We start from the raw sequence: 24,521 nt of genomic DNA on the forward strand, positions 1-24,521 counted from the left end.
AATTAGAGAAATGAAGTCTTAGAAAATTAAGGAAATTTGCTCAAAGTCTTACAGCTAATAAGTGAAGAGCTTTACCTAAACATTGTATCCACCACTGTACAACCAAAGTCAAGAACTGGAAGTCATGTGATGAACTTAAGTCAGGGGGACAAAATCCTAGAAAAATGGAAAGAAATACCTACCTGATTTTTGGCTATCTACAAAATTTTTCATTAATAGACTAGTGTGTAACAAAAATTCTTGGCCGTGTTTTTTCTTATTCATTAAAGCTTTTCTCTGATGATAAAATAACTAGCTTAACACCTGTGACTATATCCAAGTATTACCATGGTCTCAATGATTGGTGTCTTACATGAGAATTTTTCAAAAATCATAATTCTTTTGACTCACATAAAATGGGAGTGAACATCTAATCTAGCACACCTCCTTAAAAATATTAATAAGTCATTTCATTTTATTGTATATCTTCCCGACATTGCTGGTATAAAACTGATGTGTGAATTATTGCAAGAAAAGATGACAACCATCTTCGCCATTATGCAAACATCCCAATGCTCTTAAGTATCAGGAAGGTAAATGCATCAAGAATGAAAATAAATCCTTGTGCCCCATACCCATTTAAAAAAATTTTTTTAGTTATTCATACACAGAAATAAAAGGTTCACAGGAGATATGCCTATGCATTTGGGCCTGTCTCATACTTTCAAAGTGAGCCACACTGCACACAGTCAGGAAAAACAATTAAAATGTATTGTGGGGGGAAAAAAAAGGCACCACTAATTCATCAGCCACCTAGGATGTCCTTCATCCCAGCAAACAACAGACTGCCTGTGGGAGTTGGAATCTCATTTTGTTAAACACTGATCAAAAGCAAAGCAAGTTCTTAATATATCTCCAAATTCTCAATGCTGGCATAGACCGAATCTCTGCTCCCCATGGCAAGGTCAAATAATTTTCTTTTGAGATGGTATCTGTAATGACAGAGTTACAGAAAACTAAGACCATATGAATCCAAACCATCAAAACCTAGCCAGAGGGACCAAACAAAAGGGGGGAAAGAAATAAAGGACTTAAACAACAACAACAACAACAAAACCAAAAACAATAAAACTCTACAATACCTTAGAAGGATTTACCCTTTGTCAAGCAATCCCCGATGGCCCTCAGGAGGTTAGCATCATTAAAACTTCTCCCTTTCCATATAGTTTCTTACTGCTGCCTTCCCACCATTTTATTAGCTCGAGATAGGACTACCAGATAAGAAAACGAATTCTTTAAACTGTTACCTGGAAATTAGTCACATCATAAAGTTATGCTCAACCACTTTGCCCATGTCCAAATGGCAAACTACTGACCTGTACCCAGCCCTATTTTCACTTCATGTTTCAAGACTTCGAGCACATTGAGAAAGCCGCTGCTGAGCCTGTAGAAAGAGGAAATAGTCAGGACAAGGAGACGCATGTGTTTCCAACAAAAAAAGGACACCAACAATAATGACAGTGATTTCACTAAAATTGTGTTTCCCATCATAAAAGCTCTCATGTTGACACAAACACATTAGTCAAATCAGATCATCTAAGTCCCGAAGTGAAAAAAAAAACTATCATAAAGGAGCTCTGCTTATTGGGTTGAGCTTAATCTCAGCAGGGTATAAAGCAGCAAGAAACAGAAGGAAAATAGGATCATTTGTAAGGAAAAATAAATGAAGGAATTCAATCTTGTCATTCATGCAAAAATCTACTGTTCTTCAGTGTTTTTTGTTTTTGTTTTCATTTTTAATAAACTCATCCTTCTATGTTCAAAAGTAGAAATTGCAAAACATTGTCTTTCCTCTGTGTCTGGGATACTTTGTTACCCTGAATGAGTAGTGACTTGGGAAATCAAAGGAGGGTACTACTGGGAAAGGGGGTGCAGGCTGATGAGTCAGGACCTGACTGTTCTCAGGCTGTGGCTGAGGACCGCAGAAGCTAGGAGAGAAGGTTCCAGACTGAATTCCGGACATTATGACCCTGAGCTTACTAGACGCGCTGCCTTTCTCTAGAATCAAAGGAAAACCAAAGCGTTTCTTAGAAGTCTGAGAAGAGGCAAAGGTCACAGTGGTCTCCTTGAAGACGCACGTAAGTACCACTGTCAAATCCCCGGCGCACGCGCAATAGATCAAAGTTGTTGGAGAAAGAATAACAGTGACCATCTAAACAAAAACGTACCCATAAGGAAATTGAACCTCTAACTTCAATTTGCAAAACTGTATCATATTTTAATTTAGATATTGTGTAACTAACCCCGGAAATGTTAAATTCTTTCCCTATGGTCACAGCCATACATAGGCCAGATTCCCTGTCATGTGTGACCACGTAATGTTTGAAAACCCGAAGGCTCTGGAACCTCTCAAAAACGTACCAGAAATATAGCTCTGTGGCTCTCATGTCTTTCCTCTGCTTCTATCTGACATACATCTCTTTTTGCTGGCCAACTCCCTACACTTCCAACTGCCAACACCTCCTACTCTACCTAGGGGCTCTTTCCCCATCACAGAGCCTGCTCTGTCCTTGTTCTCAGAAGGTCAGGAGTTCTAGGGAATTTGTACCTCTTCACCTCACCCAGAAGCCCTCCACAAATCACTGATAGGTGTGTGGGAATAACTAACCCCGCTTCCTCACCCTGAAGGCAGAATGACTTTGAGGTATGTTTTGGTTCCCCGAGGTTTCTGGAAGAATTAAACTGCAGGAGCCCACAGTGGTAAGCTGGCAGTGCTCTTACTGACCCCCTTGCCTTCTCTGTCTTACCCACAGACGTCCTGAAATCACCTGCACATGAACTACTTGTACATGAGTGGTCTCATGGTCCGCAAGAACTCAAAAGAACAGAGGATACAAAGTAACCCTCAAAAAACCTAAAACCTAGCAGAAGCGAAATAAATTTGCTGAATGAATACATGAATGATCCATCTCAACCTGCTTCCAAGTGGGAGGAACTCTATTCTCTATCAACTAGAACCGGAAGTGAGATCCTTTCTGTATCGAATCCTGGAGCATGGGTTCTTAACTTGGCACCCATGGATCCGTATCATGGGATCTATTAATTCCCTGAAAGGAGATGTAATGTTTCTATATCTGTGAGCTTTTTTTCTGAAAATACAGGCCATCATTTCCATCTGACTCACAGATCTATGACCTTTCAAAGGGTTGAAAACTAGTTATAAATAAAGCTTCCAGGGAATTACAACAGGACATGGTCCCTCCTCTGTGAACTGGTGTCCTGTTGGATCCGGCAGCACGGTATACACTGTCGGACACTGGCTTGTGGCACCTTCTCCTGACTGCAGAGCATGCGAAGTAATGGGAAGTCAGTACCCTCTCTCTGGAACGGCCGGCTGGCATATGCTTTCTAGCGGTCCTTAGTTGCAAACCCTGAAATGCTGGAGGTTTTGAACTCTTTCTGTTGTACTTCCTATTGTCCCATTTTGGGCAAACACAGAAATTTTAAGAGATGCTGCGTTCTTCAAATGCATACTCTGCAATAAATGTCCTCTACTGAGTGCTCTTTCTCCCCACTGAAGCAGAGGTTGGCCTTGGTGCATCTACCTGGTTCCTGTCCCAATTAAACAGAACTTTCAAAGGGGGGACCCTGGAGGCAGGGCTGAGAAAACTGAAGGTATCTGGGCTGCTAATTCGCAACCCAAACACTCACCATTGACCGACCGATGATTGTCTACTTACGATAAGTTAGAACTGGGGCAATGGGCAATGGCTGCTCCCCGCTCCTTGAACACCTGCAGCTCTTCTGCTGAAAGGTAGCAGCCGTGTGCCATCACTGTCTGGAGAGAAGAGTGTCCTGTGTGGAGTCTGCCACTTAAAAAACGTTTCCCTTAGTCTCGACTCCCAGCAAGATGTCACAGGTGCAGACTGAAGCTGTGACTTATCTATAAGCCTCTTCCCAAGAGCATTTATGATTACTTGTATGTTGAAAATCCCTGTGTACAAGTTACCCCTCCAAAAAGGTCTATAAAATCACAAGGGTCCAGGGGGTCTACAGGCTGGGATATCCATCCAGCTCAAAGATACATTGTTGCCTTGAGGCACGCTACTTTATTTCCTAATTCTACATGGCGAGCAGCTGGTGGGGCTGTGTTTGCTTCTATCTTAATCAGAACTTTCTAGAAGTAAGCTTTTCTTTGTCAGCACATGGAAGCTGTAGGCGTAATCCTGGAAAGAGTTGTTCTCATTTCTGCTCCTAGTGAAATACAGGCACTGATGCTCTTGATAAACAAAAGCAAATAATCTTTTTTTAAAAAAGATTTTATTTATTTATTTGACAGAGAGAGATCACAATTAGACAGAGAGGCAGGCAGAAAGAGAGGAGGAAGCAGGCTCCCTGCTGAACAGAAAGCCCGATGTGGGGCTCGATCCCAGGACCCCGGGATCATGACCTAAGCTGAAGGCAGAGGCTTTAACCCACTGAGCCACCCAGGAGCCCCAAAAAGCAAATAATCTTTATTTACCTATTTTTTAGGTCTTTTTTAAATTGGAATATAGTTGGCACAACCAAATAAGCTGTTTTACCACCCATATTTATATTTTCACAAAAATTAGGAAATATAATATTTTATATGCATTAATTTGGAAGATGAAGTCGATCCAAGAAGGCAGGCACTGCCCACATATGACACTTCTCTGTTTAGTCCTGATGATATTTGTGGGTTTTCCTGAAGAGGAGTTAAGTCTTCCTTGTGGTATAAATACAGTGTGTAATATTACTTAGCAATAACAAAACATGAGATCATGCCATTTGCAACAACATGGACGGACCTTGTGGGCATTATGCTAAGTTATTAGGCTCAGTGACATAAGTCAGAGAAAGACAAATACCACATGATTTCACTTACATGTGGAATCTAAAACAAAGAAAAATTAACAAGCAAACGGAACCAGATCTGTAAACACGGAAAACAAACGGATGCAGAAGGGAAGGCGTGGGGGGATGTGCAAAATAGGTGAAGGGGAGCGGGAGACGTGGGCTTCCGGTGATGGAATGAATACATTATGGGACTAAAAGGCACAGCCTAGGAAATAGAGTCGATGGTGGTAGGTTGTACGGTGACAGATGGTAGTGAATTTGTCATGGGCATAGCATAACACAGAAAAGTTGAGTCACTACGTTGTACACTGGAGACTCATGTACCACTGTGTGTCAACTCTACTCAAATGAAAATAATTAAAATTAAAAAAAAAAAAAAGCTTCACTCTTTCAAAATTCTTCTTCCTTCAGCACAAAACCTGTTTCTAATAGCTTTTCTCCTTTGGGAGGCACAGTTCAGTGACCAAAGAATTATTAATAAAATAAAATTTTCCTGGAGCACCTGGGTGGCTCAGTGGGTTAAAGCCTCTGCCTTCGTCTCAGGTCATGATCCCAGGGTCCTGGGATGGAGCCCTGCAAAGGGCTCTCTGCTCAGCGGGGAGCTGCTTTCCACCCTCACCACCCCCATCTCTCTACCTACTTGTGATTTCTGTCAAATAAATAAATAAAATCTTAAAAAGTAAATAAGTAAATAAAATTTTCCCAAGCTCTGTGCAAATAGAATTAACATGCAAATGGCAGGTTGACTTATTAATCACATGGAAATATACGTAGAGAAGGCTGAAAATTACGGTGTAGCATTTACAAGATCTATGTAGAGTATTAACCTTTCAAATTAGTCATAGTCAGCCCTCCCTTCACAGTCCCGAAGAATTTATTTGCTGCAGTAGATTCAACTCTCCATGCAGTTTGTACGAGTCATTGAAGGCCAAGGCCCAAGGCCAAGGGGTATATTGTTTTAACGAAGGGTCTCCCCACTATATTAGTTTTAATTAATGTGAAATTATTTAATTATGAAAGTATTATACACTCATTTTTTTTTTTAAGCATTACCACAGTGTCTAAAAATAAAGACTAACTAGTCCCGTTTTCTCCCTCAGGTGGATCACATTTAATAGTCAATGTTTGTATTCCAGATAATTATTTTTTTTAAGAGACAGAGAGAGGGAAAGAATGCGTAAGTGGGGAGGAGCAGAGGGAAAAGAAGAGGGAGAATCCCAAGCAGGCTTCATACTCAGCACCGAGCCAGAGGCCGGGCTTGATCCCTAGACCCGGAGACCAGGACCTGAGCCCAAATCAATAGTCAGATGCTTGACCAACAGAACCACCCAGCACCCCAGATACTGCTTTCTAAGTAGGCATGTACCCACATATCTATACACACACAGCAAACAATACCCTGTAGACATTCTTCCTTGTAAGCCTGTATACATCACTCTTGTGAATGCCGGATAAAATTTTAATTACAGATGCTCTGTAAACTGAACAATCCCCCACTGATAGACACTTCCTAACTTCCACATGAGTTAACATTCCTATTCATATTCCTTACAGAACGGATCCTTAGAAATGCATCTGCTAACTCAAGGGAATGTGCATTTACATTCTAATGGATACTGACAAAACGTCCTTGGACCAAGAGACAAGCTCACCCTCAAAGAAGCCTTGAGAGTTATTTACTGGGATTAAACTGCAGGCCGATTTTTAACTGTGCACTGGAATTTACTCTAGTTTGGGAAATGCGCACATATTGGAAAAATCTGAGGATTACCATTGAGATTTTATTTATTATTTCATTTTATTTCCCGCTGCCCCCCAAATACTGAGATTTACTGAGATTTTAAAACATAGATAAGTACCCCCTCCATGATACAGATTATGTCATGATACGCAACGTACCTTGTTTGTCAGAAGATTGTTCCTATCATACACATCTGTGTAGTTTTTATAATCTTGAAATAAGTTCTTCACAGCGTCAACTTCACCTACAGTTTCACTTATATGACTCTACAAGAAAAGAAGTAATATTTTCAATTTTCTAATGTGAAATACCATTAGAAATTATACTTCCTACCCCAAAAATGGTATGGATGGTGTCTACTTGCCAGGTAACACAACGAAGATGCTACATGGGTTTTACTGAAAACAATTATACATATTATATACATACCACATCTATATGAAAAAGAAACTATGAATGTGAACATGATAATTACATGAATATGGAATGTTCTAGCCCTAACCTTAACCCATGTTACATTCTTTCTATAGCTAGTGGGAATAAAAAAAACAGTACTTGAAGAGAGTACTTGAACCTAGCTATTTGTGGGAACTTGCTTCTTCCCATCTGGCCATTTAAGAAAAGAGTTTCATGGCTCTAAAAGGACAGATAGCATGGTTCACTCATAAGAAACCTGGAATTTGAACAAGGAGAGCTGAATGTTAGCCCAAGTTCTGAGCCGGGTTATGGGTCTTGGGATGAGTCAGTTCTTTCCTTTGGGTCTTTATATTCTCGCATCTCAAATATAAGGGTTGGTTTCAAGGAGTAATTTTCTAAACTCTTTCAGCTCTGAGTATGTTCTCCATATAAAAATATATAGAAATACAATATGTAAAAAGCATAAACAGGTTTCCTCTCGGGAAGAAGCAAAGATTGGGACTCTAGAGCCCTGTCCTCATTCTGTCCCCTTCATCTGCCTCCAGAATGAGTTCTTCTACAGAAAATGGTTTAGAAAATAACAGCTAGACAATCCTGCCATCACCAGAAAAAGAGCCCATAAAATTCCACGCCCAGTCAAAACAAATGAATCCTGGCTCCCACACCAACCTTTCCTTGAGGGCACCATAAAGCCTCAGAGATACAACACTTAAGTGTAACCACCCCACACCCCTGCCTAAAACAAAAATCCTTCCAGACCAACTGGTAATGAGTACATATAATGCGAAAAAACTCATGATCAAGTTGCCACTTCCAAGAACGGCAGCGCCATTTCCTCTTCTCCATGACGTAAAGTGTGCGCCAAAGAAATCAGAGAAAAAACAGTAATGTTCTAAACATAGAGTGTTCCACCTAGAGGGTGAGTTCTATGCTCGCCTGGAGGAAATCTAGACCACTGAAGAAATGCATGGGCATCTGAAGAGAAAAAAGGACATCCCGATGATTCTTTTCACTTTGATAAATTTGAGCCAATGTAGGCACACATGCTTTTACCCCCAGCACTCGATTTTGTTTTGTGTTCACGGAGTTCGAAACACAGCCTCCAAATATGGCACCAGGGCACAATGCGTATTTTCAGCTGAAGGGAAATAGCTGAAGGTCATTCTGGCCTCCCCCCACCCTCCTCCCTGAAACAGATCATAAAGCTCGTATGTGAGGGGGGACCACCCTATCCTTGAAGGAAAGGAGCATCCTTATCTCCTAAGCCAAAGGGATGCCTCCAAAGAATCCAAACATTATATGCCCCCATGACTGGGCACTTGTCACCAAACCTAACCTACAAATGCTCCTATGTCTTTCTTTGGGTCTTCATTTCCTTATGAAGGCTCCTTATCATGTAAAACTTCTATTAAATACATTTGTATGCTTTTCTCCTATGGTCTTTGTCAAGTTAGTGTTCGGACCCAGCCAGGGACTCTAAGTAAGTCAGGGAAACTTTTTCCTCCCCTATGACTGTGTGGGATTGAATAAAAAATACAAATGTTGGGACGTCTGGGTGGCTCAGCTGGTTAGGCGTCTGCCTTCTGCTCAGGTCATGGTCCTACGGTGCTGGGATGGAGCCCCGCATCAGGTTTGCTGCTTGGCAGGGAGCCTGCTTCTCCCTCTCCCTCTGCCTGCTGTTCCCCCTGCTTGTGCTCTCTCTCTGAGAAATAAACAAATAAAGTCTTACCAAAAAAACACACCAAATGTCACAGTACCCCCCAAAGGGGGGAGGGGATGACAAGAATAGTTAATGAGCCCCAACAAAATAAATCTTATCAAGAAAACAAAACAAGACACCCTCCATCATGATAAAGAATCAACGTGTTGCCTTTCCCCTACCTTGCCCTTTGTTGTAAGATAGTCAACTCTTTTTTTTTTTTTAAGATTTTATTTATTTGACAGACAGAGATCACAAGTAGGCAGACAGGCAGGCAGAGAGAGAGGAGGAAACAGGCTCCCACCAAGCAGAGAGCCCAATATGGGGCTCGATCCCAGGACCCTGAGATCATGACCTGAGCCGAAGGCAGAGGCTTTAACCCACGGAGCCACCCAGGCGCCCCAAGATAGTCAACTCTTAAGAGGGAAAATTTTAGTGCAATCCGTCATGAAGCTTGGGTGGGGAAAGGGGAGACCGCAACTTCCAATTTTAACCCAGCTGGAAGCTTTAAAAAGTGTTTCAGTCCCAAATCGCAACCATTTAATGACAAAGTAAGATATACTTTCTTGTTCCTGATTTTTAAATTAAGAAACTCAGAACAAAAGGGTTTTTAAATGCATTTCTGTAAGGTAGAAATTAGGTTCTTTTTGCTTTTCAAATAATAGGTGGTTCCTCCAAAAATGAAAGACTAGAACACTGAGGAAAGGATCAAATAAAAGAGAGAAGTAGGAAAGAAACAAATTAAATTTATCCCAGGGAGAACAAGTAACTAGTGTGTTATCGATCTGGCTTTGTTACAGATGACGTCCTTGTCTTGTCTTTCTAAGTCTGATCAGAGAGGTGTGGGGGCGGGGGGAGGCAGCAGCGGTGTTAAAGGAATTTTAAGTTTCTTATCTGAGAAATTAAAGAAATGGATTTAGGTGACATCTATAAGAGGCCTTCCTATCTTATGATGTTATTTCTCTAGGAAATCTCAGAAGAAGAACTAGAGAGGACTGCCAGAATTTAGGGTACTAAAAAGTCTTGCAGGTCTGGACAGGGGCACAAACAGGAGAAAAACACCCACCTGAATATGCAAATTATGAGTCTTCGCCATGTTTCCCAGTTTACTCAACAAAGTGTCAGAGCAGGAAAGGGAAAAACGTGGTGTCACTATGGGCTTCACTCTAGAATACTGGAAATAATTTAAAGAAAAAACTGATAAGGAAACTATAGCTATCGTGAATGTGTGACATACCCCAACATGCAGATCATACAACATGATAATTTCATATCTTCATTTAGGGGGATAGTCCCCCATTCTAAGAGTAGGTGGAAGCAGCGGGTTTCATGAAAACAGCTCCTGGTTGAGGACAAGAGAGAGAATATTCTACAGCACCAAGTTCAGTGGAAGAAGATCCTGTCTCAAATGACAGATAGTCCCAGTCCTACATCCATGTAAGGTTCAGACAAGGCCTCGACTGGGTGGCCTTCCTGGAGAGAAATGGGAAGCAGAAGAACTTCTAAAGGGGGCTGATATGGGGAGACTCAGAGAGAAGTGGTGGCCTATTCCCCATCTACATCTTAGGGAGGAGTACTGGCCATGGCCTCCTTCAGGATGTTTGGGGGTAGCACTGGCTCTAGTGTCACTCAAGGTGAAGGCTGAGCAGGACAGAAGGGCTCAAAAGAGGGTGAGCGTGAGGACCCACAAAGCTTCACCTAGTTCTCCTGAGATTAGACTGACAGTAATAGGGTTCTCACAGTTTCCAATGAGACTTCAAAAAAGGTAGGAAGGGAAGGGTCTGGCTTGCCAATCTAAGAGATTGCACAACGGAGCTACGAACTGGCCTGCTGGGAGTGGGGGGGAGGAACCGATAATGCCTCTGTAGGCTCACCAACACCAGGGCAATGTAGAGAGGAGTGGCTGGCTGAGAGTCTGCAGGCCATGTGACATACCACACATTAGGGACCAAGGCGGCCAACGCCTGGGGCATCACGGTGGACATCACCCGTGCTCTAGACCAGATCAGGCTGTACAAGAGGCCAGAGCCAATGCTGATGTAGCCAACTTCCCCTTGCTCCCAATCTGTCCACATCCGTGAAGGCCTCTCTCACCTCCCCAGGGACCAGTCCTGTGTGATTAGAAGGTTCCAGAGAAAAGGAAGGGAAAAACCACTGAAGCCTGATCGCACAGAGCTGAGTTGATGGATCCAATGTAAAAATAGTCGAAGGCTCTGGGGAAATATTTCTGCATGCATGGAGTAAGCCAAACACACACAGACTAATCTTTACCAAACAACTTAATAGCCAATCTTACAAATGACACAAAAGCAATCCAAAACCAAGCTGGGAACAAGCTTACTTACATTCTTTTGGAGCATCCATGACACAAATCTGAAATAAAGCAACAAATGGCTAAGATAGAAAATTTTGGCATTTTTAAATAGATTTTTTAAAAGGGTGAAAACATGATCCTTACATGTCTTAATTTCCATGCAAACATTTCTAACGCCATACATGTTTCCCCAGCACTAATTAAAGATTAACGAGTAGTAATTACTCGGCTTTCTCATTTGCAGCCAGAGAGATAGAGTGCAAAATCACAGGGAAATGCAATTTTACCCCCCTAACATCAGCTGGGCTGCTCATGAGTATTCCCATATCACTCAAGCCATTCCACTGGCTTAAGTTCTATTTGGGGAAATATTGCAGGATGCTATGCTCTGTGGATACTGGATCACTGGCATCCTATGCACCTGGAGGCATTTCGAAGCGTAGGGCTCTATGAGCACAGATGATGGAGTAAGGCTGTTGGAAGAGGCCAGAGATGGCTGTGAAATGGAGAGGGCAGGTCGGGGGGCTGGGGTGGGTGTTGAGGAACGAGACCAGGTGGGATGAAGGCGGCAATCAGAAATGGTGGTATCCGCAGAGCGTATGAAACAGTGGTTTGTGCCCCAACCGAAAACATTTACTAGCTAGCTTTCTGTGTTGTGGTGGTCCTTTGTTTCAGAATAAAATGTGGATTAAGGCTTGCTATGACCACAAACACACATCCGTAGACAAGTTCAGCATGTGGCCAACGGTAAGAGGAAGGTGATGCTTGGGTCCTTCTGTGAGCACATGGTGGTTCCTAAGCCATCCTTTCCAGAGGACACAGTTAAGGTGAAGGAGGTTTGGAATTGTAGAAAGTTGGGCTTCCAAAAGTTGCATCAGGACAGGTTAGGTCTTGGGGAAGATTTACAAATAAAGAATGTTCTTCTATTACTCTTGGATGTCAATTGTCAGACAATGCAATTCCTTGTCAAATCAAACGCTCAGGGACTATGGAAAAGCCATTAAAGAAAGGAAATTAAAGCCATTAAAGAAAAACCATTAAAGAAAAATAAATGTAGATAAGGTACTTTTGGGATCCACAGACTATCCCAATGTAACCTAAAAAAATATAACAGAAGCTCATGATCTCAGGCAAGAGGATGATCCCGCCACCAAAAGGAATCTGAAGCACAGACCATACACTTAGAGCAAGTTTAATTCGGGCGCCTGGGTGGCTCAGTGGGTTAAAGCCTCTGCCTTCGGCTCAGGTCATGATCCCAGGGTCCTGGGACTGAGCCCTGCATCAAGCTCTCTGCTTAGCAGGGAGTCTGCTTCCTCCCCTCTCTCTTCTCTCTGCCTGCCTCTCTGCCTACTTGTGATCTCTGTCTGCCAAATAAATAAATAAAACCTTTTTTAAAAAAAAAAAAAAAGCAAGTTCGATTTGCAGGAGAAACCTCCATCTGTAATAAAGGTAAATCATTAACTTTTAAAAAGAATCCTTCAGGGGCGCCTGGGTGGCTCAGTGGGTTAAGCCGCTGCCTTCCGCTCAGGTCATGATCTCAGGGTCCTGGGATCGAGTCCCATGTTGGGCTCTCTGCTCAGCAGGGGGCCTGCTTCCCTTCCTCTCTCTCTGCCTGCTTCTCTGCCTACATGTGATCTCTGTCTGTCAAATAAATAAATAAAATCTTAAAAAAAAAAATTTTTTTTAATTAAAAAAAAAAATAAAAAGAATCCTTCATTTCACAAAGGGATTCACCACAGGATTCCTATAGCAAGTTCCCAGAGGCTTCAAAATGGTATTGACATGCACCATTTTCTTTAGACCACCTACATAAAGAAGGGCAAACCCACACAGTGCGTATGTGCCTATGGGCCCGGTTCACAGAGTTGCCTCTCTCCGTCTCTCGCTCCATCAGTGCCTCAGAGGGACCGCCCCAAGACCCATGTACCTCTCTGTCTCCTTGATGGACTCCTCGGTGGTTTCCTTGTACTCGGGAACAGTAGCGTTCATATCCATGCAGACCTTGCCCACAAGCGCCCGCTGCCCAAATTTATCTGTGAGAGGCCACACAAAAAGAATGTGAAGTTATGCTTTTACCCCAACAGTATATCCCTCCCGAGCCTTTAGAAAACACACTTAAATTAAAATCATCACGAAAACACAAGGGAGAATGTCAAAGGTCCTCACGGCATGAGGACTACAGACTATCATGATCTCAGGCAAGAGGATGATCCCACCACCAAAAGGAATCTGAAGAAAGAACAGGAGCAACAACAACAAACCACACGAAATTCTGTAAGTAGGTCAAGGTTTTCCACTGACTATTCCTTGGATTACTACCAGGATGGTGATAATATTGGATTAAGGTCTCAACCCATATGTGCCCAGTGTCCTCTGTTATGTGTAAGGTTATGAGGAATACACCCTATAACGTCTATAAAGTGTCTGGCACATACGGATTAGAAAAGATAGCGCTACTTTTCTTAACCGTAGCGAGGCCAATATGATCATCGGTGGGGAACTTGACTTAGTCCCCTAGCAGCTCTCAGCACTAAGGAACTGGTCCTCACTAGAGGTCCTAGAAAAATTTTATTTCTGCTAGAACATGGAAGATACTGTTTGTCCGATGTCTCTGCCTCTGTCATAAGACTCTAGCAAAGGTCTTTTTCCCTCTCTCTTTCCCCTGTAATCCGCTGTGATACCTGGCCATTAGATGACTCTTCCCTGAACCATCACCTTCACCATTTACCTCATCTTGCTCAAAATCTTTGAGTATCTGATGCATATTCAAACCTCTCCATAGGCTGAACCATCCCGGGAATCTGCCCAACCTCCTCTGCCATCCCACCATGCGGGGAATCCTGTCCTCCAGTTCAGCTTTTCTGTTCCTTGCTTCCTCTATGCACTATGGATGTCCCTGTCCCCATAGCTTTGTCTATGTCATTTCCCCTGCTGGGAAGACATTTTCCTCCCCGAATTTGATGTTCCCCCAATTTGGCCTGATGTGCTCATTCAAAGGCTCCTCTCTGAATTCTTTCCAGATGATCTGATTCTGAGTCTTCTTTGTCTCCTCCAAAAATAGCAATACATATTTTCAGTGCTACCCTTTAAGCCTCTGGCAGAAACTACCTTGGCCAGCGAGCAGAAGTATCAGCGCATCAGCCAGTGGTATTTACTGAGCATCTGCTACGTTCTGGGGGCTGTGCAAGGTACGAGTTTTGGAATTACTAATCTAAAGCCAGTCTCCAATCTGCTTACTAGCCGTGTGACTTGGGCATTATGGCCTCTGAGCATCAGTTTATCCATCCATAACACAAGGGCATGAATGCCTACTTCCAATGGCTATTTGCAACTGAGCTGAGATAATCCACGGCAAGTGCTCTGTGCGAAGCCAGGCATCTAGCAAGAGTACAGCCGCTGTTAATACAGTTACTAATCAAGGTGTGTGATTATTAATCGTTAATCCCATCTGGCTCCTCAAGGGCAGAGACTATTTTCTATTTCATTGTGTTCCCAGCATTTAGCACAGTGCCCTGAGCCTAGTCAACAGCCAAAATGTGTCTACGGATTATAATGTAATAAACTGTTGCCACAGTGAGAATTAGTAAACCTGTTCCCAAGCGCCCTAAACTAATACACAAAATTCACACCCATACGCATCATTCTGGAACCAAAACCATAAATAAATAATCAAATTATGTACACAATAAAAAGCACCCAAGGGCCATACACATACAGCTAATTACTCACAAGAAACGCAGTGCTCAAATTCTAGCAATTAAAAGGCAGGACAGCCCACACGTACAAGTCACCGTTGGGCATGGTCTGACTGTCTTGGCTTGATGTGCCCATAAATCACGCTTTCATTTCCTCACCTGTAATTTCTGCAAGGAGCAGAGATGAGTCAGTGTGAATTGTTCCAAAGTAGCAAGCTGTGGTTGTTCCATTCTTCAGTGTTCTCCTCTAAAAATAAATCACAAAAAACCATGAATCGCGTGTGCCCAGAAAAGTCACGTGGCAAATAAAGAGGAAATAGAATTCTAGTTTTTCATTTTAAAATGTTTTTATTTAAAGGTATGCCATCTTGATATGAAATGCGGTTAAGGTAAATGGCAAAAGTATTTATATTCCGGAAGTGTGAGCTGGAGAAGAAGCTGGTACTTCTGATTTCCTAGATTTCACACCGTTCCGTGCTGCAGAGTTCACAAAATGCAATACCGATTAATTCCTTGGTTTTTAGGATTACTTAAGGATATCCAAACTTTATTGCATCCAGGGATGAGTAAATGAGATTTTTTTTTTCCATTTTCTACAAGACGGCAAAATTATTCAGCCAGATTTCTAGTTTAACCTAGCAGGTTAGTAGCACATTTCCACTAACCTAACAGTAAAGGAGTATAAAATGTATTAACCCAGAAGAAAGAGACACAAGCAAAGGAAGCAATTCTTCATCCTCTTAGAAGACAAAAAAAAAAAAAAAAAAAAAGAATGAAAACCTGGAAGTGACTATGGAAGGAGAGAAAGAAGTGTCGAGCTGTTAATAGGGAATTGGCTAGCCGTCTGTATACAGATGATTAAACCTGGCAAGACCCTTCTCCTCCTTGCTGAAATCAGCCAACCACCCCAACCAGATACTTGGAGGAGAGAATTGCTCTTGCAGAAACTTGCAGTTGTATTTGAAGACTGGACACCCACTATGGCAAGGTACGGCAGGGAATGGAAGGAGTTTTAAGTGGATAATCTGGTTGACCCTCTGGATCCTTGGTCACTTTTCCCCCAAAATGTCCCATATGCAAGTCCCACCATTCCTGGCAGGACTAAGGAACTCTTTCCTAGAGAAGATGAATCGTTCTAGAAGGAAGATATCCTCACAGAGGCATTTGGGGCCCAGAGTTGAGAGGGCTGTTCACTGCCATCACTGTTTATCCTATAATAAAGTTCCCTCATCAACAAGTGCCACCCCAACCAGACTTCCAATCAGTATTTTAGAGCATCGCACTTAAATATGAAATGTACGCTCAAGGTTCAACAAACACTGGAGGAAAGTTAGTATAAAAAAAGAGGAGGCAAAAAGAATCTGGAGAAAAAAAAATCCCAGAGGAAAGAGGCAATCTGTAAGGCTAGAAGGAAGCTTGATTTAAAAAAAAAAATCTATGCGGGCACCTGGGTGGCTCAGTTAAGAGTTCAACTCTTGATTTCAGCTCAGGTCACGATCTCAGGGTCATGAGACGGAGTCCCAAGTCAGGCTGCATGCCCTAGCCAGACTAAAGTGAACTCCAAATTAACACAGAAGTGCAATCTAATGTTTTCTATACTCTCAAAATTTTACACACATCGAGGCTTGAAGGTGAACTCAAAATAGAAAGTGTCGGCTCTTTAGGAGGACAGTGGAAGCACCACACAGACAAGGACATTAAGTCTTTCTAAGGCAGGGGAGGAGGGCTTTTTTTACTGGATGAGAAATTGTACTTTCACGTTGGATGGGAACAAAATAAAACGTTCGAGAATCTGCCCAAATTATAGTTAAAGAACAGGACAGAGAGAAACCACAGAGGAAAAAGGGGAGACAAAGGAGGGAGAGGAGAAAGGAAAGAAACCCCAAGCTATCCTAACTGGCCCCCACTGAGTTCAGCCCATTTAACAAAGCAGCTACATGTGTGCGACTTACGTAATTGCAAGAAAGGAGTTTGGCTTTAAATCCTAACTGAGGAGGCCACCTAACATACAGCCGCTTCCCGTCTTCATTTGTTCTATATTTGGGCATCCTGGACCCAATGCCACCCTAGTTTCTCATAAGCTTTCAAGAGGGCTCTTCCGTTAGTGACGAGTTTGTATCTTTCCCATTTATAAGAATCTACCAAGAACATCAGGCTGTGGGTAGTGTTTCTCAATCTTTCCCCAGCCTTCAGTTCTTGACAAGAAAGGTTTTGAGACCAAGTTTTTTGAGCTCAAAATAGATGCCAAACATAGGATGATTACAAACTTCAAGATGAGTAGCGCTGGCTTCTTAACAGAGTAGATGATCTGCATTTCCACTGGGCTGAAAGAGGGAGCAAAGAGTGGCCTATTTTCTTTCGATTCATCTTATACCTCCATGGTTTGACAGCTCTCTGGAATTAGCTGGATTCATCAGTTGAATCTTTGACAACCCGACAGAGTAAGCACATTCATTCTGTCACCCAGAATATTTGCAACCAGTTTATCTTGGCACCTTTACCAGGGATCTCACTCTCCAATCCCTTGACTGCAAACGATATGATGTATCGATTCCTGCGCCTTTAGTGTTTTTAGTTTATTCCAGTGTAATTGGAAACTGTAATTTCCCATCCATTTGCAATTTTTTTTTTTTAAGATTTTATTTATTTGACACAGAGAGAGAGAGCACAATTAGGCAGAGAGGCAGGCAGAGAGAGAGGAGGAAGGAGGCTGAGCAGAGAGCCTAATGCGGGGCCCGATCCCAGGACCCTGAGATCATGTCCTGTGCTGAAGGCAGAGGCTTAACCCACTGAGCCACCCAGGTGCCCAGCATGTTGCAAAGCTTAAAGGAAGATAATCCAGGCTTGCTTTACTGGGATTTTTTTTCCCAAGTAATCTTGGGAGATGTTTGCTAATATATATTTTAAATCGCTTGCATAGTAAATGATCAACATCATCTATGGCGCAAAACTCTAGGGTCTTGATTTACCCATTTGCTGAGGTATAGATCTAGAACTGTTTTATGAGGGAGAAAATAAAACGAACGAACAAAAATGGCTTGGATCTCTTCCTATGTATGGTTTTAGCATCCCTGAGTAGTCTTCAGTCTAAGGATGGGTTCTAGTTAACAAATCTCAACTTCTACAGATTTCAGCAATATCATCAGCTCTTCTGACATTAAAGTATGCAGGCCTGCCTGCTCACCACCAGAAACACAGGAGTAGGCAATGCAAGTATCTATCAAGAATAAAATCTATTTTGTACTCACTGACATTAAATACTTAACTCTCTGCTACAAGAAGTAGTATTTATGGAGTACTGCCTGAAGGATATATGGTACTAAATACTCTAAATGTCTAAACATAAAACAGTGATATATTGTTTTTTTAAAAATACTATAGCACCTTAATAATATATGTTTTGACAACATAGCATGCATCTATATGAAATATTATTGAAACTAATTTCTAAGAAAATTAGTATAAGGAATAGAAATGCTTTACCTTAACAAATATCTTCTTTTTTATCATATACATAGTGCAAATTACATCACTGATTTTCCTCCCTGGGTCAGCGGCTAGAAACTTAAAGCTGAACTTGTGGCAAATTCTAACAGCTGCACGGACCCCCATGGTATACGTTTCCCTCTCAGTTTTATTTTCTTTTCCCCCTTTTTCCCTCTGCCATGCTTTCATGACTCATTTGCTTCCACTGTGTACTATGTTATTTTAAGGTATCTCCAACCCTTTTAAGAACAATGAGAGGGATAAACACATTTTGAGAAAAGATCTGGTGTGGTTAACACAATTCATTAACACAGTGGCCCAGCAATTTCATGCACTGTGTTAGTCCCTCTCAGTTTTTCTGGTGGATGCAGGCTAATTAGGTAAGAACCACCATTACACTGAATTTATGATTAAGGAAACAGGCTAGTCCTCGCTTATACTCCTCAAGGCTTGAATAATACGAGACCAGGGGAAATGGCAGAATGGTTAGGTAACCTTATAAGGCTTATAATACTGTCACCATCACACAGCCAGCACTTTAGAAGAAAAACCCTCTATGGGTCCAACAACAAGGCAGAAATGTTCAGACTAAGCGCACTGCATGACAAAGGGTAGGGGTCAGATAAGAAGGTATTTGCAAAAGGTATTCTCCATTGCAGAAGCTATTTCTGGTTGCTGAGTGGATTTGGCACAGGGTTTGGGGTAGAAAGAAGGGGACTGATTTCTCTGAGAGAGTGGAAGTAAAGACATCTTCTGAGCCCTCACTACACAGTTGGGGAACTCAGCAGTCACTGGTCAATGACTTGAACCAGCTCCATTGCTCCCTCTAGTGGTGTTAATGCTCATCACATTCCCACTACCCGCTATAGGAAACCATCCTCTTTTCCCTCCTTTGGGAAGCTACTAAAATAACATGAAACCCTTTAACTGTAATTTTAACTTTTAATTTTAAATTTCCTTACATTTTTTTAAGGCAAACATATACAATGCTTACCATGTGTCAGGCACTATTCTGAGAACTTCACAAATATTAACTTATCATAACAATCCTATGAAGTTACTATCATGATCTCTACTTTATATTACAGATGGGGAAAATGAGTCACGGAACTTTCCAAAGGTTACACAGCTATTCCATATGGTCCCCAGAACAGCACTGTGGATTGGCAGGAGTAAGGGAACACACACGTGCATGGAACTCAAATTTAGTAACTTGAAACACAAGAAGTAACAGATCGAGAGTCAAGAGAGCCCACCAGATAGGGGATTTGAGGACTTGGATTCAAGTTTCTCTCTGCTAGGGGCTAGCTTGTGTAGAAGATGTAGGTGGTCTACACACTCCTGGGGCTGTGAAAAAAAACTGAAAATGTCTCCACAGTCCACTCTAGCCTCATCTGCCTATGCTTTGTAACTAAAATATGCCCCCAAGAAATAGACGTGTCTACAGGTGATTTGGTCGTAACACGCTGCTACTCACGAGGAATATACTTACAACAACTCTGGTATATACTTCTTCCGCGAAGTCGATGTTCTGGAATTTGAGTTCTGTAGGAAATGTGTACATGGTCAGCCAGTCCAAAAGCGGCAGGTCCACATTACTCCCAGCAAAAGAATACTGAGGGGCATGGATGTGTGTATCAACCAGCCCGGGCATGAAGAACTCACTGGAAATAAATACAAGGGGAAAAGAATTTAATAACATCTTCAATCATTTTCCATATCTTTAAATCCCATTTTCTCTCCACAGTGATTTAATTGTTCACCCCACGTAGGTTGGAGCTAATGCAATCAGATGACTGTAAATTCTCCTCTTATCTCCGGATCAAGAAACAGAAGTGAAGCTTGCTGGGAGACCTACGCCTCGTGCACTGGAATGGCAGAATGGCTCGTGTGGGGTTAACCAAAGATGATCGAGGCAGGCAGAAGCACCGCATGGAGAAGAAGCAAAGCAGTCGTGGAACAAGACATCGATGACTTTGTTCTCATAACTGGAGGTTGTAGGATGGAGAGCAAAAATGAGAAACAAGGTCTTTAAAGGTTTTAGAGCCATGCTAAGGAATCACTCCCAAGTCATTAAGGATGACTGGCAATGACAAACAGTGGCCGCAGTGCTAGACTCACAGGTCCTCTAGACTTTGGCTGACTCCAAGAGACCTGGTCCTTTCCCCTGTGAGGTAGAGGCTGGGTTCTGAAATGAAGCAGCAGGAGCAAACTGAGGCTGGTTGGCAACAGGCCATCTTGGGAGATGAGACTGCCCTGGGTGGGGGTGTGGGATGGGTAAGTGAAGACACAGTCCCCGGGCTCGGACAGCCTTCTCCAGGTGCTGCTGACCCCTCCTGCTCGTCCCTTGGACCACCAACTAATTTTCATATTTCCACTGATTCTTGTAACAGAAAGTCCTGGAAAGATGTTTGGAAGGGTTTTCAGGGGCACTACCCACAGATTCGAGGCAGCCCCCAAACTAACAGACACTTAAAACAAATCCAGTTCACTGGTGTCTGTTAAGTGTCTACACACATCCAAACAGATATCTGTCAGAAGACTGTATGTACCACCACCAGCACCTCCTAAGAAAATATTGATTATATTTTAACATGAAGAACTTGAGCTCAAAAGTTGACATAACAAAGAATCCCTTATGCTACCAATTCAAATGTATACCGCCTCAGTGAAAGGCAGACAAAGCCCAGGGTATCTATAAAATGCATTATGTTTAAAGAAATGGGAACCAGAAATGGTGGCCATAATGTGGTTGGTGGCCATAGTGGATAATGTTTACTGAAGAGGTATGTGTACTGGGTACACCATCTGTGTGTGTTGTCGTACTTGTGGGAGTCAGTTTGTTACAGGGGTTAAGTATATGCATTCTTGGGGCACCTGGGTGGCTCAGATGGGTAGGCACCTGCTTTCAGCTCAGGTATGATCCCAGGGTCCTGGGATGGAGCCTCATATCCGGCTCCCTGCTCGGCAGGGAGTCTGCTTCTCCCTCTCTCCACTGTCCACCCTGCTTGTGCTCTGTCACTCTCTCTGTGAAATAAATAAACAAAATCTTAAAAAGAGAGAGAGAGAGGCGCGCCTGGGTGGCTCAGTAGGTTAAAGCCTCTGCCTTCAGCTCAGGTCAGGGTCTCAGGATCCTGGGATGGGGACCCGCATCGGGCTCTCTGCTCAGGGGGGAGCCTGCTTCCCCTTCTCTCTCTGCCTGCCTCTCTGCCTACTTGTGATCTCTCTCTGTCAACATAAATAAATAAAATTTTAAAAAGAGAGACTTAAAATATATATATATATATATATATATATATATATATATATATATATACATTCTTGACTCAGACTGCTTGATTTTGAATTCAGACCCCACCATCAACAAGCAGTGGGATCACCGACATGCTATTTAACTTCCTTGTGACTCAGTGTCCCCTGACGTACAACAGAGATAGGAGTTACACCACAGGGTTGTTGTGAGGATTGTTAGCAAGTGTAAAAAACAGTGCCTGGATAATATAAAGCACTCAAAAAAATAGTAGTTATGATGATGTAATGCTCACAATAAACTTAGGAAGTAAGTTATCCTCATTGACAGAAGAGAAAACTGAAGCTCGGGAAATGTAAGTAACTTTAAAAAAAAAAATCAATCAACTAGTCAGCTTTGGAGCCTAGATTCCAATCCAGGCTGTTTGTCCGGAGGCTCAGTACTCTTGGTCACTACCCTTCGGAGGACAGAGTTCGTCCTCAGCTTTGGCTGGGAAGAGCCGTGACAAGCTTGTATGGCAAGAGGGTGGCATTAAGTGAGCCTACGAGGTGGGGGGCACGGAGCACGAGGGGGTGAACCATGGATTCCTCTCAGGTGGGAGTTGCGGACCTCTCAGGACATCTCAGTCCTGGGGCTTTTCCTGTCTCCAACACCGCGAAATGAAAGGGCCAAGTGATTTGTTCATGTTGTTGTATTGTTCAAACAAATAACATTTCTCAAATAGCTGGTAAATTTTTAAAACTTTCCTAAACCTTGTGGGAGGTCCCACGAGAAATAAGACGTCTTCAAAGAGATTATAATCTTGTTGAGCAGATTAGGGGTGGGTGAGGCTATGTCTAGGCCGGGTGGGGAGACACGAGAGAGGGAGAGAGAGACAAAAGCAGAGCTGGTCAAAATATAAAGGATCTTAGTGGGCAATTTCACTCCTAGTGGTCTACCCAACTGAAATAAAACAGACCCTTATGAAAAAGCGCCGGACAAAAATATTTAGAGCGGGTTTATGTATTCTAGCCTCGAAATGGAAACAGTTCAAATATCACAGGGAAACAGATAAACAAACTGTGATATTTCAACACAATGGGATACTATTTGGCAATAAAAAAGAGAGAACTACTGATATAAACAACAAAATGTATGACTCTAGGAAACATTATGAAGAATGAAGAATCCAGACACAGGAATTACTGATTTATTCCAGCCATATGACACTTCAGAGCAGGCAGAAGTAATCTATGCGATCGAAAAAACTTTAACAGGGGACAAGGGGCTGAGAGGGACAGAAAGGAACTTTCTAGGCTGATAGGAATGTGTCATATTTTGATCAGTATATGTTGGTCACATAGTTACATGTGTCTGTCAAAATTTATCAATGTATACACCTAAGATCTGTGCTACACTAAAAAAAAGTTTCAAAACAACAGCCTCCCCCTCCCCCCCAAAAAAAACCCATCTTAGAAAGGGTCTTGAATAATCAGCTCAGTGAGTTAACTGGTATTGGCTATTCTCTAGCCAGGAGGGAGGGTATGCTGAGGATACTTGTTACTTTGTTTTGTCTTCTCTTTTGCAGAGCTGTGACACACTGAACCTCGGCTGTAGGATATGAATTTGGCCGTGGCAGGAATGTGCTAGGAGACTCCTTCCATGCATGTCCCAAGCATGACATTTCTGAATAAAGATTATGGTGATAAGAACAGAAAGGAAAAGATGAATACAAAAGAAAAAGCTTGATATTTTATTAGCTCTGGGCAGCAGAGGAGAGGAATGAGTCCAGAAGAGAGCTTTTGAGCATGTGAAGCTGATTATAAGATATGATGTGCAGGGAATGTAGGAGGAATTCCCACATTGGGGGCAGGGTAATGTTATTAAGTCTAGAGTCCGTGTGATCTCCAATGGTCCAAAGAGCATCAGAAACATGGGATAAGAGGTGACAGATTCAGGTCTGAGAGTCTGCACGGCGGAAGTAAGCCTTGTGTTTGGTGGTGCCAACGATTTCTGTATAAAGAACAAAACTGAATCTTGAGCAGCACCGTCCACTTACAAGAGTAAGAATGAGGAACACAAGGCCATACTCCTTCTGGGCAGAGCTGTCAGGAGGACTGAGGGAGACCCAGGAAAGAGGGGTAACAAGAACAGCAGTGAAGGGAAAAGAGTACAGAGATTGTCAAGGGCAAGGGTCAAGGGCAAGTGGTCTCAGGCAAGGAGAGCCCTCATTTCTATGCGGTGACTGGGGAGACACCTGATTTCATGTGGATTCAGTCCTATACCGTAGAATACTTACCAGAACTCTAGAATGGTTTAGTTACTGTGTCCTACATGTGGAAAAGAAACCCATGAACATGAAAGATCAGCGTTTAGAGAAAGTACCGGGCAGAGGGAGAAATCCCTTTAAAAATATTTGGTAGTGGGGAGCGCCTGGGTGGCTCAGTGGGTTAAAGCCCTGCCTTCAGCTCAGGTCATGATCCTAGGGTCCTGGGATCAAGTCCCGCATCGGGCTCTCTGCTAGGCAGGGAGACTGCTTCCTCCTCTCTCTCTCTGCCTGCCTCTCTACCTACTTGTGATCTCTCTCTGTCAAATAAATAAAATCTTTAAAAAAAAAAAAAAAGTGAAAACAAAACAACTTAAAAAAAATATTCGGTAGTGGAAGAATGGGAAAGTAGTGGGAAAGGGAAAGTCATGGTTTGTTGAGCATTCTCTTAAGGAAGCAGAGATGAAAAAACTCTTTTCAATTTTCCTTACTCACTAGCTTCAATGCCTTAGAAAAGCTCAACTTCCCCATCAATATCATTAATTTCATATTCTAGACCTGCAGTGCTGGCCAGTCTGTATCAGAATCTGAGGACAAAGAAGACGGTTTGCCCCAAATACACTTATCAAAGCACCCACTCATATTTTAACCAAGTTGACAATGTTCATGAAAGCTCTACCATCAAAACATAAGACAATCTAGAAGGTTCTGAGGTGCCCAAGCTGTTTGCTCAACATCGTCAACCCTCATTCACCTGCCAGCTGGGAGGTGTGATGGCCCTGTGGGCTTGGGAACCCCAGGCTCTTTGAAAATGACC

At 42.5% G+C, this 24,521-nt stretch overlaps 1 protein-coding gene across 1 annotated transcript in view; it reads right to left on the reverse strand.

Moving 5' to 3' along the window:
• The window catches only part of GDA (guanine deaminase), a 75,729-nt gene that overhangs the window by 12,223 nt on the left and 38,985 nt on the right, over nt 1-24,521 (reverse strand). Inside the window, exons 3-10 of the mRNA XM_059143594.1 lie at nt 19,702-19,873; nt 14,883-14,970; nt 12,956-13,061; nt 11,060-11,087; nt 9,781-9,888; nt 6,757-6,864; nt 3,720-3,817; nt 1,356-1,423 (exon numbers count right to left, since the gene is read on the reverse strand). Coding sequence (XP_058999577.1) covers nt 1,356-1,423; nt 3,720-3,817; nt 6,757-6,864; nt 9,781-9,888; nt 11,060-11,087; nt 12,956-13,061; nt 14,883-14,970; nt 19,702-19,873 — 776 coding nt within the window. The remainder of the gene's footprint in view (nt 1-1,355; nt 1,424-3,719; nt 3,818-6,756; nt 6,865-9,780; nt 9,889-11,059; nt 11,088-12,955; nt 13,062-14,882; nt 14,971-19,701; nt 19,874-24,521) is intronic.

This window comes from Mustela lutreola, chromosome 12 (assembly GCF_030435805.1).
Source record: "Mustela lutreola isolate mMusLut2 chromosome 12, mMusLut2.pri, whole genome shotgun sequence".
Lineage (NCBI taxonomy): Eukaryota > Metazoa > Chordata > Mammalia > Carnivora > Mustelidae > Mustela > Mustela lutreola.